The sequence below is a fragment of the Polistes fuscatus genome, unplaced genomic scaffold (genome assembly GCF_010416935.1).
Source record: "Polistes fuscatus isolate 324 unplaced genomic scaffold, CU_Pfus_HIC Scaffold2, whole genome shotgun sequence".
Taxonomy (NCBI): domain Eukaryota; kingdom Metazoa; phylum Arthropoda; class Insecta; order Hymenoptera; family Vespidae; genus Polistes; species Polistes fuscatus.
Genome location: NW_025113096.1, coordinates 13,422,354 through 13,438,970, shown reverse-complemented (window position 1 = coordinate 13,438,970; position 16,617 = coordinate 13,422,354). Strand labels below are relative to the sequence as shown.

Here is a 16,617-nt window from a genome sequence, read left to right as displayed (position 1 = left end):
TACTTTCTTTTCGCTCACTCGCTGTCGATCGACTTGCCTTTTCCTTCCTCTTTACTCCAAGCCGGTGTGTACGCGTATCTATTTGTATATGTATGTATATATGTCACAAGTATTGCCACCTTTTGTGCCTTTTACCGTACCCTTTACCGAAGCTTTTGTTTACGATCGTTGCACTTTTCACTCATTGGGTTTATTAAACGAATGGCCGGACGTGCATAAATGAGAGGTACTATTCCACATGAATGAGTTTCCCGGACCTTCTTTTTATATTCGTTTTTCTCTTTTTACCCTTTTCTTTTTCCTTTCTCTCTCTCTCTCTCTCCCTCCCTCCCTCCCCCTTTCTCTCACTTTATCACCCTCTTGTACGCAGAACGTCAAATCAAAAGCATCGTTGTATGTTTTTCTTGTGGTAAGTCGCGTTTTGCAAAGTGAAACTGCCCTGGTTCTTTTCTCATAAAAACCACGAAATACCAAAACACCACACAAAATCTCCGCTCCGTGGTTGCGGCTCGACTGAGCGGCAAACCGCCTCCTCGCCGGCTCTGCGACGTGCTCAGGTACGTACGAATGATTTTCTTTCCCCAACTCCGATGGCTTTGATCAATGTTAACTATAATGTATTTATTAATATTCTTTTCGTTCTCGAAAGTAATATGTATCGCATTTTTGTGTTTTATTTAAAAGATTTTGAAATACTGTAATTAAGTGTAATTTCAACGCACCATTTTAATAAATAATCCTTATTTTTGGTGAACGTTCGATTTCTTATTCGGCGCAAAAGGGGATGCGCGCTAACACTGAAAACCGGAGCAAGATACGAGGAGACATTCGGTCCTGTTTACTTTCGTAACGGTATGAACTGCGTCGATGACATTTTCCTTCTTTCACGAGGTGTCCCGTAATTTAAACAATATTTCTTACATAGTGGTCATTATACTTTGTCAAATGCTTTGATTCATTAACTAAAAATAACAATTGGTCGTGAAGAATATCTTCTTTATCGTTATATTTTTGAATCGTTACAATAATTACGACTTAATTAATCGTAGCTCGAGATTTTTATTGGAGACTATCAACTTTCTTTCTATAATAGAAAAATTTGAAGAAAAATCTTAAACCGGCAACCCTGTATTCGAGTGTATATACATATGTATGTACATCGTCAATATAGCTATGCTCGCGCTTGTATGTGGCTAGAAACGAACACACGGTACTGGCGTGTGTACTGCGTGTCGTATACATACGTGTATGAGTGTGGAAGTTCTCCGCATATGTTCGAGCACTCGGTCGAGCGGGTGTAACCGGTTTTACCAATTTTTTTCCCGAAATATACACTCGCGATAGTTCGTAAAATTCTACGACCCTATTGTAGTCGTTCGACATCTGGAAAAGCTAGCTACATATATATATATGTATACTCATTTCATTAAATCCCTATGTCGCATGTACTACTTCAGCTTTTCTTTATTCATAAAATGTCTAGAAATTTGGGGTATCAAGATCCAATTTTACAATTTTCGCAAACATTAACAATTACAATTAGCAATTTTCTGTTTAACTGACTCGGGCGAATTCTATTTTTTCCGCTCACTCCTCGACTTTCTTTTAAATTCTTCAAAAATCCATAAAAATTTGGTTTTATGCGGATTAATCATAGAGATATGTTGCATAACTGACACGCAACATGATATTTGAACGAAAAAGTAGTAATACCTTTTCATTACAGTTTCTCATTCATCCCTCAAAAGATTTCACTTTCTCAAACAAATTTTTTACGCGTCCATGACATCGGTTATAGCACGAAAATTTATTGCATTAAATCGAGGACGTTATTAGTAGAAGAGAATAAAGAATTTGTTGAGCCCATCAGTATTGAACCGTATTTTTGCTATTAAATTTTTTTCCGCCACATAAAGCTCAGCTTCCTTCAATACAAAATTCATTACTTCTTTTTCAAATTCTTGTTTATATATTAGACACCTTTATAATAAACCCTTGTTTTTTTATTTATATTTGTAAAGTTTTCACCTACATAGGTGAAATATTGTCTTTATTACTGTCCCTTTTATGGGTTTTGGAATCACTTTCCTTTGAACATCTAACACCTATCCTACATTTCCAAAGAGGTCGCGTCTTTTACTAACTCTCTCTGGAGCTAACAGTACACGATTTTTTTTTCGAGCGGGTCACCGATCTATTTACGTTACCCATTATTGTTTAACTTTAGCGATCTGGCGGAAATTAGTATTTCAACGTGGTTAGGCCGTTAACATGTTGGTGAAATATATACAACATTCTTAAATAGAATTATTCGGTCAAATATATTTCGGTTATAAGAACTACACAATTGTAAAATATGGATATATATATGAATTAATTAATGCTTCAGTGATCTAGAAATGGAACAAAGTAATCAATTTAAAAACACTAGTGATCTAGATAAATCTAGATCGATCATAAATAACAGTAACAGGTAATACCTAACAAACAGCTGATGGCAATAGATGGCAGTAGATGGTTTGTACACAGCTTCATCGATAAAGTAGAGTTCCAAAATGATTGACTTTATAGGAATCAAAATATTGATTCATTACAATAACAACTTTGTATTTTGATACTAATTTTATAGTAAAAATGTAATAAGAAGAATGGTATATAATAATAACAGATTTTTTTTGTACAGTAAAATGTCAAAGAAAATCAGAACTGTTCATATTATTAGATATATTTTGTAATATAATTGATTCAATATTATTTTGAGGTTAGCAAAGTTTGTTACTGTCAAGTTGATGAAAATATGTGTACTTGATCCATTAGAATACTTATAAAACTAAGATATTTAATGATTATATTTTTGTTTATTAAATATGTAAAATTTTAAATATTACATGCTATTGCATATTAAAGAAAAGATCAATTAGATAAATTAATATCGTGAAATGGATAAACTAACAATTATTTCGGGAGCACTATTTTTGGCAGCTGATATGTTTGCAATTGTTAGTTTGGGAATGCCTGATTGGATTATAACTGATGTTGGCGGTAAATATATAAATAAAATAGTAATTCAAAGATTGAATGTTTATTTTTTTTATATGTAAAGATAAATCTGTAGAAAGTATATATCTGGAAAAGTAATTGATAAATATAGATAGTATTTACTTGTTTTTATTAACTATTATAGGAGATACACGATTAGGCCTTATGTTGTCTTGTATGACATTATATAACAGACCACAAGTTTGTTACACACCTGATTTAAAGCCTGAATGGTTATTAGCCCTTATTTTTATATTAGTCGGATGTATTTTAATAACAACAACTATAATATTGCTGATCAGTTCGCATTGGGATCGTAATGTAATTCCATATGCTCGATGGGTTGGATTTACAGCGAGTAAGTAGTTTTAAATAAGTAATACTGCACATTGTTCTTCTCATAGTAACAGTATCCATCCATATGGAATAAAATAAAATGATTTTATATATAACATACTTACTAATAATTTATTTGAAATCTTTTCAAAGTGCATATAATAGATATTATTACATTGTAAAATAATATTACACTACAATATTTCAGTGGTTCTATTTTGCTTAGCGGCTGTTCTATTTCCAATGGGTTTTTACATTGATGAAATTGGAGGACAACCATATCAGTTACCAAATTCACATCAAGTAGGAATCTCTTATATCCTCTTCGTTCTGGCACTATGGATCACAGTTATTTCTGAACTTTTTGCAGGAAAAGTATGTTTACCACATTTTTAAAGTTACTCAGTGATATTTTCTAATTGTTCTATTTCTCTCTCTCTCTCACGTGCGCGTGTTGTTTTATTATTAATGTTTAGTATTATGTATCTTGAATAAGATTAAATTTCACACAGTTCAGCGAGTCTTTATTAAATTAAACTAAAATTTCTTAAAGAAATGACATATTTCTAATCTACTATATCTATTAATTGGCTTTACTTATGATTAGTAAGCAGAAATAATTGAAATATTATATATAAAAAAGTAAGCATCGTAGAGTTAAAAAATACTCAAGTTACACTAAATAATTAATAGTCTACTTATCAGTCCATTGTATTGTCAAAATTATAAGAGCGATGTATATTTATAACAATTTCCAATTTGTTGTCCAATTTTGTTGATATTATGATCAACCAAGAGCCACTTTTAGATACATTTTAAATAGTTGCAATTTGATAAACATATTTTTTCATGTGCTACAGAAATATACGATGAAGTAAAATATTCCTATATTGCATATATTGTATCTTAATACACATGATAGCTTATAGATAATCTATATACAATGTACATTAATATTTTTCTTTTTTAATAAATTCTAAATATTTATTTACAATTTAATATATACTAAATGAAAAGAAATATATTGTATTTTACTGTTTAGTTACATACACTTGTAAAATTTCACTTATATCAGTTTTTTATCTACATTATAAACATTTTAATTTATAGATAATGTATGTATGTATGTAAATATGATATTTTATAATTAATATTTCTAATTTTACTATTTTTCATAACTATAATATTCTTATTTTTGATACTTAAATTTCTTGTATTTTTACAAGAAATAAAAGTGTACATAATATTATACAGGTTTTCATAAAAGTGTGTGTATATATATATACATACATATATATATATATATAAATATATACATATATATATATATATATACATTCTGTTTATTTGTTTGTGATAAGTTTACCATCATTAACGAATATAAATTTGCAGACTTTTATTCATGCAAATATTGAAAATATTGTCAGTAAATATAAATTATAGAGATATAATATATATAACCACTTCGAAAGAAATTTTTCATAATTAGTTTACGATATCATGGTAAATATATCTTATAATGGTGGGTCAGTACAATACTACCGCATAATAATCCTTACTTTAATAATGATTAAATTGGTAATTTTGATATATAAATTGACAAAAAAATACTTTTTTTTAGTTGAAAAAAATATAAAAATGCAAATACTATAACTTTACTGTTCAAGAAAAAGCTCATTAAAAAAATGATTTTTGAATTATAGGCTGGTCTTTTTACAAATATGCAAAAATGACTTTTTCATATGGAGAAATGACACATTTATAGACATCTGTATTTAACAAAATACGTGAATTATGAACATTAATGAGTTTAATGATTATTACATTAATTTGTTTTTTTTTTTTTATGACAGGCAGTCTGTGCTAAAGATTTTAAGGCAAAATTGGAAAATATGTTCACACTTGCCTAATAACAAACATATTTTTTACTTATTGTAATTTTTAGTCTTATCTTTCTAAGAAATTCTAAGAAATCTTAGACATGAGTAACAAATATCAAAATGTGAACAGTAAATTCTAGTGGGAATTCAGTAGATTTAACTTAGAGAAAATATTTGTACAGAACAATAACACGCATATACGTAACACATAAGACAACTTATATAATATTCTTTTTAATAAAGCTGACCAGAATGATTAAATGTTAAATACGTATAACAGTGTGTTCTATATTTCAATCATAATCTAACTGAACAAAGATTTCGATGCTACTTAAACAAGTAAATGTTATTAGAAAGTTATTTCTAAATGATATACCATAATAATTATTAATTCATGACAAACAATTAAAATGTAATTTCATTTTGCGAAAAAAAAAAGAAAAAGAAAATTTGACGTGATTATAAAAATTCACATTACAAATTACTTTTCCATGTAAACACACGGCCGCTTATATAATACCATCTATTCTTAGAAGAAACATATATACAAGAAATTTATATCTAAGTTTTTATTTTATAAACTATAAGCATCCAACGCTAATAAAATGTGCTAGTAGTATGAACACGTGTTTTATCTTAGCTACTTTCACAAGTTATGTATCAAGAAAACTACGCGTAACACTAGTAACAGTTTAGTATAAATATTTGTTGAGAGTATAGTAAGATAAAAGGAAATATTAATTCAATTTTACCATACTTTATAACAAACATTCTGCTTACTCAAATATAAATATCAACAATAATTGTGAAATCGTAAAAAGTGATACACTATTTTTTTTTGTTTAATAATAGGACTTGTATCTACACAAATGAATAGTCAGATTTTAACGAGTTCTACCTGGGTTTGATTGATTATTTCCGATAGTATCGCACCTTCTATAATATAGTAAATACGGTACGCTAGGAGGAGCTGGATTTAAAACATCATTTTCTGAAATACCTTGTAGTGAACTATCATCGTATCTAACCCAGCCGCCGAATCCTACGTGAAAAGCATCCGTAACGTAATGGCCTTTTGTTGTTTCTTTTCCAACATGGTAAGTAACGGCAAATAATTTGTACTGTTTTTGCTTGGAATTTAATTTTTTTCCTATGTTCGGTGACAAGAATTCTGAAAGATACACACGTATATTAATATATGTATATATGTATATAAAAAGTAAATTGTCTCTATCATTCTTACGGAAACTGACGAAAAACTTACTGGCATCCACTTTTAAATCTATAGGAAATTCTACTTTTTTAAATATCTTTGAACATCCATTAAGTTTGTAGTCAAACCACTTTAAATGTAATATAAGAATAACTGGTAATTCTTCCAAAGTAACTTGTTTCCAAGCTTCTATTTGCTGCTTTGTTTTACTACAAGTCATCCCTTCTAATTGGTCTTTTCCAACCAGTATTTCAAGCGCTCTTGTCACAGATTCCGCCTTCTAATAATTATAAATAAGTAAATAATGTTAATAAATAGTATAAGTAAAATTTATAAATAAATTATATATAGTTAGTAATTGTACTTCTATATCAAGTTGCAACGTGAAGAAAGGTTGCACATTGTCGGTTGGTTGCTCTCCCACCCGAGATACTCTAGATCTTAATTGGCCTCGAAAAATATCAGATAACGGAGTTCGACCAAATTCGGTACATCGCGTGATGGACCCTTTGTTCTTTGGTCCCATTACCTGCAATATGTGTATATTGATTATATAATATACATATTTTTAATTTATAATTTTAATAAAAATTTAAAAAAATATTTGTTCTTACTTTCCATTCTTCTTCCGCATGATTGTAATTAATGCTAGTCTCAGCATTAGAATTTGGGTTTGGTTCATTGTTTACTAATTTTATAAGCTGGAACAAACAATATTCGATGTAAAATAAAAATTGGTAGATGAATATATGGAGATATATAATAGTTGCATCTTTTCATTGTTCCATTGGAAGCGTTAATTGCAATTATCTCCCTCGAGTCGGGCGTTAGACGTCTAATTGATAGCTCACAAGAATTTGATAAGGTATGTTACCGTTATTTTGTGAAATCTGATAATTAAATAAAATAATAAATCTAGTAATAATACAAAATAATCAGCTATTACATGAAATAGCTATACCGACCAGGTAAAGTATGGAATAAGGCAAAGTTACATGCTTCAATTAGGTAATATACGAATTTGTAAATGGCGAGTAGTTAAAGTATTAAATTGAGATTTGATCTGCTTAGGTCAACTTATATTTACACAACAATGCTCTTAGCTACCCATTCATATTTCTTCCTGTAGTTTGAAAACAAGTGTTCTATTAGTCGTGTTCTTCTATTAACTTTGAATTTATCATATTCAAACGTGTCAGGATTATAGTTCGTAAATATGAATTTGATTCAGGAAAAATTTGTTGAAAAATTCAAAGTTTTACTAATCAGTTCTAATTATGTGCAAATGTCATTAGTGAAATACAAAAAGCTTGTGGAGGAAGTAAAATGTGTTAAAGTTTCTAGTTGCAAGAAAACAACGGATTTTCGGTTTTTGAAGCACTATGATGTGATTCATGAAATATTCTTCCAAATATCAACTTATATCTTTCGTAAGTACATAATCAACAAAAGTACCACACATATATAAGCACTATAGCCTGTTTAGAATTTTGGCCGTTACCTGAATATGAGTGCCATGACGGTTTATAAGTATTAAATCAACACAGAAGACACTATATCTTCTGTAGACAATACCTAACTAACGAGAAAACAAATTAGGAGTACTATAAGAAAATAATTTTAAATAAATTAATATATAAAATACCATTGAAGATTCTCACGACATAGAAACAGATGACATATAATGAACCATCATAAATTGACTTATTAACAGAAACGTTAAAGAAAGGCAAGTTTTGAAGTGCAATAAATACCATTGAAAAATCAACATATTATAAATAAATTGATGAATTCATCACCGAACATGCTACACATATATCTAATTGTAAGTGAAAACACATAATTCTATTCAAAAGAAAAAGGTAATATTAAAATTTTAGAATCACTTCCATCTAGACAAGATTTGTTAGTATTACAAGGCATTTTCTTTGAATGAAATAAGTTTGGGAAATAATTGCTTTTAATACTTCAAATTCAGTTCACGCAAAATGGTGCGATCCAGTAGGAAAGGATCTCTAAATGCCCTGTATATTATAAGAATATAGTAGTAATCTAGTAATCATACCTCTAACATTTCATCGTTAATACCATTTAAAAGGCAGGAGAGAAATTCTTCTGCATCTTCTTGGCGCCCTTCTACAGAAAATACTCCAGCAGATGAAGTATTTTTCAACATAGTGTATACATATGATGGCTCAAATGCCATACCACTTTGGATATCTACAATTGAATTTTCTCCTCGTTTATGTACTCTATCTTTTCTAGCTAATCTTGCGCTGTCTGATAGAGGTGTAAATTCATTAACAAATTTTATCCTACAAAATATAAAATATAAAATATAAAATATAAAATAAATAACAGAGATCATAGAGGAAATAAATACTAATATATGTTATATACTTACATATTATCTATGAGAGGGGTGGATGAGTTTTTACAATTGATTCTGGAATGTGGCAGAGCCATAAGAAGATTATAAAATGGTGGACATGCTAATAAGGCTTGCAATATGCTATTAATGTAACAATAATTGCTACGATTTGTTAAGCCACGCGGGAGTAAGCTTACAGTTTGCTTATCCATTTGATAATTTAATAAAAATTCTGTAATGAAAAAAAGGAAAATTAAATTTGTATCTTTTTATAAATGACTATATTCAAATTCTTCTATTGTTTACTTACCACCCATTCTAAAAACTGTAGGATCATCATATTTGTTTAGCGTTAATTCTGCTTGATCTTTTGTACGATCACTTGATATATTGTGCACATTTGGAGGAAGACTTTCAGTTTCAAGCGATGGACTTCCAATATGTTGATCTCTTTGTACAACTGTTTGTAATGGTGTTTTTGGAGATGTGGTCTGTTCGATTACAGGAGTAGGTGGTAATGGATTAATACGTGCCATTGGTTTATGAGTCGAAGGAGTACTTTGTAATTCTGAATTAGCTTTCTTGAGAACATTTGCAAAAGACATATTCGATTTAATAGAAGGCAAGGAACTTGGAGTAGTAGATACGTTTGTAGGTATTAAAGAATTATTAGAAGCTTTTATAAGAGGCTCATCGGATATGCTTTTGGATGGCCTATTTTCTTCAATTTGTACTTCGTTTTCACCAGACTTTGATGTAGACGATGATAATGTTTTTATGAGACTGGTCTTAATCCTAGAAACAGTTTCATTTGTGTATTCTTTCTCACTCTCACCATTTTGTTTAACTTCAACGCTGCTATTAATATTTACACATGGTATATCACTTTTCTCTGTACCATTACATGCTTCATTAACAGTCGACACGATATTATGCTCTATTTTTACATTAACTGGTGATACTTTAGTGTTGTTATTTGTGTTCTTTTTAGTGGCAGTACTTTCATTCTCATTCTCATTCTCAATGCAAGATTCTCTATTACTGTTATTTACAATAACTGTTGTTACAATATTGGTCTGAGAGGAATTCTTGTCTTCGTCATTTGATAATTGATGATTAGATGGCTTTACAGATGAATATAAATTTTGTGGACGTTTTTCTTGTGTTTTAGCAGCGGTCGTTGTATTTAATAATTCTTGACTTTGCTGCGTATTAACAGATTGCGATTGTCTGTTATATCTAACATTATTAGAGGACTGATGGGGCAATGGATAAGTAGGATGTGCATGTGGATGTGTATTTGTATGTGGATGGATTGTTGGCGAGGTATATATAGGTGGGTAATAAATTTGTCCAGTAACTTGATGTTGTTGCGGAGATAAAGTATGATCAGACAAAATGTACATAACAGATACCGGTTGGTGAAATTGACTTTGTTCGCTCATGTATCCTGGATGGATTTCATTAGTTTGATTGATACCTCTGCTAAAATTATTTCTTATACCTCTACTTCGACTACGTCTTCCATTATCTCTTAGATACGAGTTATCACGAATTTCATTTCCCGCATTGGGAAAAATAGCGGGTGAATAAGCTAATCCAGGCATAAATGATTGCATATGAGCATCGGTAGGAACGTTATACATAGGTTGCTGCCAATCGTTGCACATTGTTGTTATTATTTGCTGACTATAAGGATGTGTTTGTGGAATTGCTGACATGATAATAGAAGTGGCAACATTTGTTGGATTATTGCACTTTAAAAAACCTTCTTCAGTTCCTGCTGCAGCATCAATAAACATTATTATTAATTAACATAAATTTCTAAGTAGAAAATTATTATAATCAAATTATAAATACTTTAAATTATTACAATTACCATTTTGATACCAATGATTTTGCAATTCCGATATTTCTGTTACATTTGTATTTGTTTCATGGTTATTATCAATGGTATCCCATGGTAGTTTTAATGCATCCGTAACATTATTAGATTTTAAAATTGCCATCAACTCATTTTTATCACTATCCCCCAAGTCGTGCAAATCCAAAAATTGAAAGTCAAGCTGGAAAGAAAGTAAAAAAAAAAGAAAAGAAAATGTATATATATATATCAATACTGTTCGTTGCGCGCGTGCATGTGTACTGCACACAAATCTTAATATTTGATAAAACTTTTTGCTAAAAAAACAATTGTTTAACTATAAATATTTATGAATAATAAATCAAATGTATATCTTTTGGAAGAATATTTTAAAAATTCATTTTAGGTATATTTATCAATATATCTACCATGAGGGGTTTATACTCATATATAATAAATTTATGTTTTTTTTCAAACATTTACTGAAATAATTATAATGATCATATAATATTTTAATTTTTATAGGTAAATCTCAAAAATTAAGTCATCGAATGAAGTAATTCTTCATAAAGATAAAAAATGTTTGAATTCTAACCTAAATTCTAATAAATAGTAGAGTGAGAACATATATATTAGATAGATCATAATAGATAATATTTAAAATTGTATGGATTGTAATTATTAATTTATTAGAACTTACCTCTTTCCGGACATCCATGCTTATGTCTATATTCGATACAAAACATTAAAAACCGAGTGAACAAAAAGACATGAGTCTCTCCGGTGAGATTTCTACCGACCAGAAAGATAAAATATCAATGTTATTTTAGCTTTATAAATTCTATTAACGTGAAAATAATATTACAAATGTTTGGATTATAAAAATGCGATATTCGAATAATTCGTCAGACAATAAAACAGACAATCAACAATTACACAACGCGAAGGTTCATATTTCGGCAGTTGTATGGATGAAATAGGCCAAGCACATTGTACTGCGATTTTAATACATCTAAAGTTGGTATCACTGCATTGTTATTTTTAGTTCTTTATAGGAATATTATTTTATTTAAGGAGTTTACAAAGTTACTAGATCATTTCCAATCATTACACGACAACGACTGAACGATGCGACGATTGGATAAAATAGTGGACAAATAAAGCGGATCGATTCATTTTAACCACTTATAATTTTAGAATGACATATCTTTCCTCGCATAACGACTAACTTATTGTTAAAATCAGTCTGGAATGAGAATTTATTTTTTATTTAAATATATAAGTTTTTCCAATAATATCTCGGTATATTACCACAGGGGTCAAAATATCTTGTTAGGAATATCGAAGATTATCCTAGTGTATAACTGTAATGGTAAAGAACTTTCAGAGGAGACATTTAGCGCCATCTAACAGCGGAATATTTGAACTAATTAGCGTGACTCCAGTGATAGGCAATATTTGTACAAGCGTGTATAATAAAAAGCAGAAAGTTGAAGAAACATTATTTTGATAAATGTTTTGAGTATAAGGTTATTTCGACAAAATTATAAGCTATGTCATTGATATATAGACGTTTTATTCGATTCTATTTAATATTATTATATTGCTTCGCTGTTAACATATAATTAAAAATAATTCGAAATTACAGTGATTTATGCTAGTAGCGAACAGCATAGAATTACGTAAAAGATATTAGTCTGTGAATTTAGGAAACACGTATTGCACATCTTGGTTCTTGCGATTGAAAGAAGAAAGCCGAGTGCTAACTTTCTACCCGCTCGCATTTTTCCAGGAGTGTATTGCTCAGAGGAGAGAAAGAAAGGAAAAAGTACGTTTACGAAGGTAAAAGAGCCGGAGGGTCGCGAAGTTCCCGTAAATGATATAAAATTCCGAGCAAGTTGATAAGTCGGGGCAGCGTTGAAAACTTTTCACTTGGCGCCTTTCATTTCTTATTATAATGAATGCATATCGGCTTATCTGAAACTGGAAACGAAGACCGTAAGAACCCTTTTTCGGTCTTTGCAGCTTGCAGTCTTCGGGATTTAAAGGATGGCAAACACATGCGTCTAGTTTTCTTTTCTTTTACTTTTATTTATTTGATCAATATTTTTAAACATTTTTGATTATTACTATATTTTGTAAAATAAATGGTCAGTGTAGATGAATGCTTTTTTCAGTGGAAATAATAATTTAATTGTATTTTAAATAAATGGTCAGAGAGTATTTTTTAAAGGAAAAGGACTACATCTAGGTTACATATAGATACACAAGGATACATATTGATATTTTATTGTAAATGTTGATCATCTACTCAAAATATAGATCCCATAAATATCAACTTTTTTCTTTTATTTTTTTTAGTTCATTTTTCTCAAAAATCTGTCTGTTTTTATTTAAAACCGAGATTGTATCATTTCGTCTCTCTTTTATATATATGTCAGCTGTAAGACCATTAGTTAAAGAATTTAATTCGGAACATAAGTGAGTATCATTTACGCGAGTGTTCCTTGGAAAGCTCTCTTTCTTATTGAATATCTGTGGATATCAACAACTTTACTCGCCAGGGAACGAAAGGATTTAACGTCGATATAACAGAAACGGTAAACTCTGAAAGTATCTCTCGGAGAGAAGAATTATGCCAAAAGTTCTAGCAACGCGGACGTAAAGCCTAACCGTAAAGCACTTTCATTAACGCGTTGAAGGGAATAAAAGGCAAAGAGACAAATGGCCTACCTACCGTTAAATCATCACGAAAAACTTAGTAATTTAATAAGCAATTTCATGTAAATTTCGGTGGTCGTTATCGTAGTCCAGCTACGTGAACGTTGTTCTTTCAACATTACAAACGTTTTCTCTGGCCGAGGTAGAGACTTTCAAGGTAGAGATCATTGTGTTCGTCATCGAATACAAAGTTTCATTTATTCGTTTTTTCTTTTTCTTGGATATAAAATCGGCAAGGAAATCGAATCATGATTGTCTTCGAGTTCGGTTACGCGTATGGAATATCTTGAGGTGTGTCGTGGTGGAGTCGTAAGATCGGAGCTGTAAGATCTAAGAAAAAAAAAGAGAGGGAATATATTTTAAAAGAATTTTCGAGACGTGCGAGAGTTCGTTTCCTCGAAAGAGTGGCATTTATTCGACATTTATTCGGCATTTATTCGGTTCACGAATGCCGGCGATGCTTTCAAAAGCTCAGAAAGCGTTATTCGATATCTCGCGGTAAGTAAGTAGTTGGCATCATCATACGCGTCTCCTGCGTAGTAGATTCGTACGCTCGAGTGCGATTGTGCAAGAGTTTTGCGTGGAAACGAGAGAAAGAGAGAGAGAGAGAGAGAGAGAGAAATAGAATGATATACTGGGTGTTTCAGGAGATTTCGGTAAAATTTCAATGGTATATTTCTATGATAAAAATAATAAAAGAAGTCACTTAAAGATATAAAACTGGAAATGTTTTCTTTTGCGAACGATTTGAAGGTTGGTGTTAATATTTAATTGTAGGATATAAGTAATTCATTTATGCAATTAATTTATTTTCGAGAAATTATTTTGATAATTAGAAAATATAAAAATAATTAATTACTTCTGTAAATATATATCAGTAACTCGTTTGAACGTATTCGGTGTTATTTTTCTGTATTTTTGTTTTTATTGAAAATATCGCTCATTTGCTCTCATAGGTTGCAATCAAATTTGTTCAAAATTAAATACTGTACAAAATTTATCCGTGCGAGAAAATGCGAAGAAGTTATCTTTTACGGCCAAAAATTATTCAAGTCGTTAAATATATACGACTTTAAGTTTTTTCTTTCTAAATTCTTTATTTAAAATAACATATAAAATCACAAATTTGGACTATCAATTGCATTCGCGTAAATGTAATACCATATTGTTTTAAGCTTGAGATCAAAGAAGGGAAAAAATTGTCAATTGTGACTCGAATACAAAGCATTATCCAAATTCATGTTATATGAATTAATTTGATCATTTTAATGATAAAAATATGCTCGTGATGTTTAGTAAAAAGCTTATGAAATACCCTGTATAATATATAGAGGACAATGCACAGCACTACTCTTTGCGCAATCTCCAAAGCAATATATCGATGTTTAGCAACCAATAAACGGATCCCTCAAAGAGGGCTTTTACCGTAAAGCGCGTCGCTGCTCCCGTTTCTTCTCATACACAGAAACGAGAATGTACAGTAACGCGTAACTACCGTATACATTTTAACACCGACAAGCAAAGCACACCTCTTTTATAGTACAAAGTAAACGCATTTATTCGGCCGTTTTGCCCTCACGATCGCGATCCAGACTGGGAGGCCATTTAACGTCGCTTTTATGATAATCTTATCAATACCACGAACCCGTTTCTTTTTTCTTTTCTCTCTCTCTCTCTTTCTCCTTATTTTTACCTTATATCGCTTATTTACAAGTTCAGTTTCGACTTAACTCCTTACCAATACCATTCAGCTTATTTCCCGTCCGTCGAGCGATCCTGCAGCCACAAGAATTTATTATTCTTCGGCTTTCTCCTCGAAGTCGAATGGGGGATACAAGAGAAGACGATGGGTGGAAAAAAAACGCTAGGTGGAAGGTGAGATGGCAATCTTAAAGAATCTCTCTTACATCGTCTCACGTCTAACGCGTCAGCCGCAGTTCCGTCATAAATTCTTCTTTCGAGTGGAGAAAAGCGGGAAGTCTCGTCCACGTATCGGAATTCGTTTCGGAGATAACTCTTCGGAAAAAAGGAGACAGAGAGGAAGAGAGAGAGAGAGAGAGAGAGAGAGAGAGAGAGAGAGATGGAGATTAACGTCTAAAAGAAGAGAGAATACTTGTCTCGTTCTTCAAAAAGTCGAAAAGAAAACGGCAGAAGTACTATGTAGATATTCTGTATAGCATTGTGTGCTTTGGCTTCTTCCTGAATCCTGACTGGACGAGAAACGCAAGAAAGAAAATAGAAAAAGAAGGAAAAGCGAGGGTGAGAAGTAGAGAGGGTGATAGTCGTCTTTGAATTGAAGTGACCAGTAGCGGGCAAGCGGGGACGGTTTGATCTATACTTGCACACTTATACAGAGGGACACGTAAGTAGATACTTACACAGAGAGAAACTCCGAGGAAGCGTTCGCCGTTTGAGAGAAAAGATTCTTTCGCTCACACCCAGGATTTTGGGGGCAGATTCCTTGAAAAGCGGAGACCAGTGCGCCATTGGCCCTCCGTGGAAAGCTTCTCGTGGCACGGCCAATCGCCGGCTGAGTTGATAACGGTGGCGGTTCTTCTCTTCGTTCCGCCCCCTTAAGACGCTGCGAGACTACACGTTGGCTATGTTGATGACGAAACTCCTTCGTTCGGCATTATATATCAAGGCTAGACTATATTGTCTGCTCTATATCGGCTTTCTCTCTCTCTCTCTCTCTCTCTCTCTCTCTCATATGGCTTATGTAGAAAAGCGACCATCTTTTTCTTTACTCCCTACTTTTCTGTCTTGCGAAATTCAAAATAATGCTACTGCTGCTTCTACTACTGTTACTGACTTGACTCCCTCTTCTTCTTCTTCTCTTCATCCTTTGCTTCCATTTTTCTTTCTTGGAAACGTCAGTCGTTATCAAAAAAGTGCTTGCTCCTTGGTTTCTTGTTTTTTTTTCTTTTTTGCTTTTTACTTCAGGAAGCGAGAGTAAATTTGGATGGAAAAAAAGAAGTAAAAGAAAAAGAAAACGAGGTGGATTTTATCGCAGTTGATCGCAGGTGCCGAGCAACGTCTTTCTCTCCTGCAGGCTGTTCCGGGCGTAAAGTTGAGTAGTCGTGTCGGTGGTTTGTGTCTTCGGCACGAAGCGTGTAAGCTACGCCGTAAGTGGCATAATAGGCCGCGTTCTGGCCTGACAAGATAAAGGGTGCCGATAAGCTACTTCCCTCCT

At 31.6% G+C, this 16,617-nt stretch overlaps 2 protein-coding genes and 1 long non-coding RNA gene across 5 annotated transcripts; 1 reads left to right on the top strand and 2 right to left on the bottom strand.

The window, feature by feature from the left end:
• Positions 1–489: 489 nt before the first annotated feature.
• Positions 490–3,886, top strand: LOC122516284 (uncharacterized protein C16orf52 homolog A). Of its 2 annotated transcripts, none has more exons than XM_043633960.1 (4): positions 490–2,762; positions 2,908–3,042; positions 3,185–3,397; positions 3,602–3,886. In XM_043633960.1, exons 2-4 carry the CDS (start codon positions 2,940–2,942, stop codon positions 3,769–3,771), a joined length of 486 nt encoding a protein of 161 aa, XP_043489895.1. In that variant the 5' UTR covers positions 490–2,762; positions 2,908–2,939; the 3' UTR covers positions 3,772–3,886. The 2 variants fall into 2 exon arrangements, with proteins under 2 accessions (XP_043489895.1, XP_043489894.1); XM_043633959.1 differs by having other exon boundaries at positions 630–2,762; positions 3,584–3,886.
• A 2,103-nt stretch (positions 3,887–5,989) lies between these two features.
• Positions 5,990–11,709, bottom strand: LOC122516280 (ubiquitin carboxyl-terminal hydrolase 10). 2 transcript variants are annotated; one of them, XM_043633952.1, is made up of 9 exons: positions 11,404–11,709; positions 10,719–10,905; positions 9,150–10,622; positions 8,873–9,071; positions 8,534–8,783; positions 7,083–7,169; positions 6,833–6,997; positions 6,520–6,748; positions 5,990–6,426 (listed from the first exon to the last, which is right to left on the bottom strand). In XM_043633952.1, the coding sequence occupies exons 1-9, from the start codon at positions 11,419–11,421 to the stop codon at positions 6,140–6,142; spliced, it is 2,895 nt and encodes a 964-aa protein (XP_043489887.1). In that variant the 5' UTR covers positions 11,422–11,709; the 3' UTR covers positions 5,990–6,139. The 2 variants fall into 2 exon arrangements, with proteins under 2 accessions (XP_043489887.1, XP_043489888.1); XM_043633953.1 differs by having other exon boundaries at positions 9,150–10,619.
• Positions 11,710–12,976: 1,267 nt separating this feature from the next.
• LOC122516279 lies at positions 12,977–16,617 on the bottom strand. Its single transcript, XR_006303532.1, has 2 exons — positions 15,803–16,617; positions 12,977–13,754 (listed from the first exon to the last, which is right to left on the bottom strand). It is a non-coding gene; the product is annotated as an uncharacterized LOC122516279 (long non-coding RNA).

Bases quoted from the DNA above. Each gene is read 5' to 3' on its own strand.
- LOC122516284 (XM_043633959.1), top strand. From the start codon at position 2,940: ATGGATAAACTAACAATTATTTCGGGAGCACTATTTTTGGCAGCTGAT. The intron at 3,043-3,184 runs GTAAATATATAA...TAACTATTATAG, and splicing joins GATTATAACTGATGTTGGCG to GAGATACACGATTAGGCCTT. The intron at 3,398-3,583 runs GTAAGTAGTTTT...ACAATATTTCAG, and splicing joins ATGGGTTGGATTTACAGCGA to TGGTTCTATTTTGCTTAGCG.
- LOC122516280 (XM_043633952.1), bottom strand. The intron at 9,072-9,149 runs GTAAGTAAACAA...TTTTCATTACAG, and splicing joins TACAGTTTTTAGAATGGGTG to AATTTTTATTAAATTATCAA. The intron at 6,427-6,519 runs GTAAGTTTTTCG...TGTATCTTTCAG, and splicing joins AGATTTAAAAGTGGATGCCA to AATTCTTGTCACCGAACATA.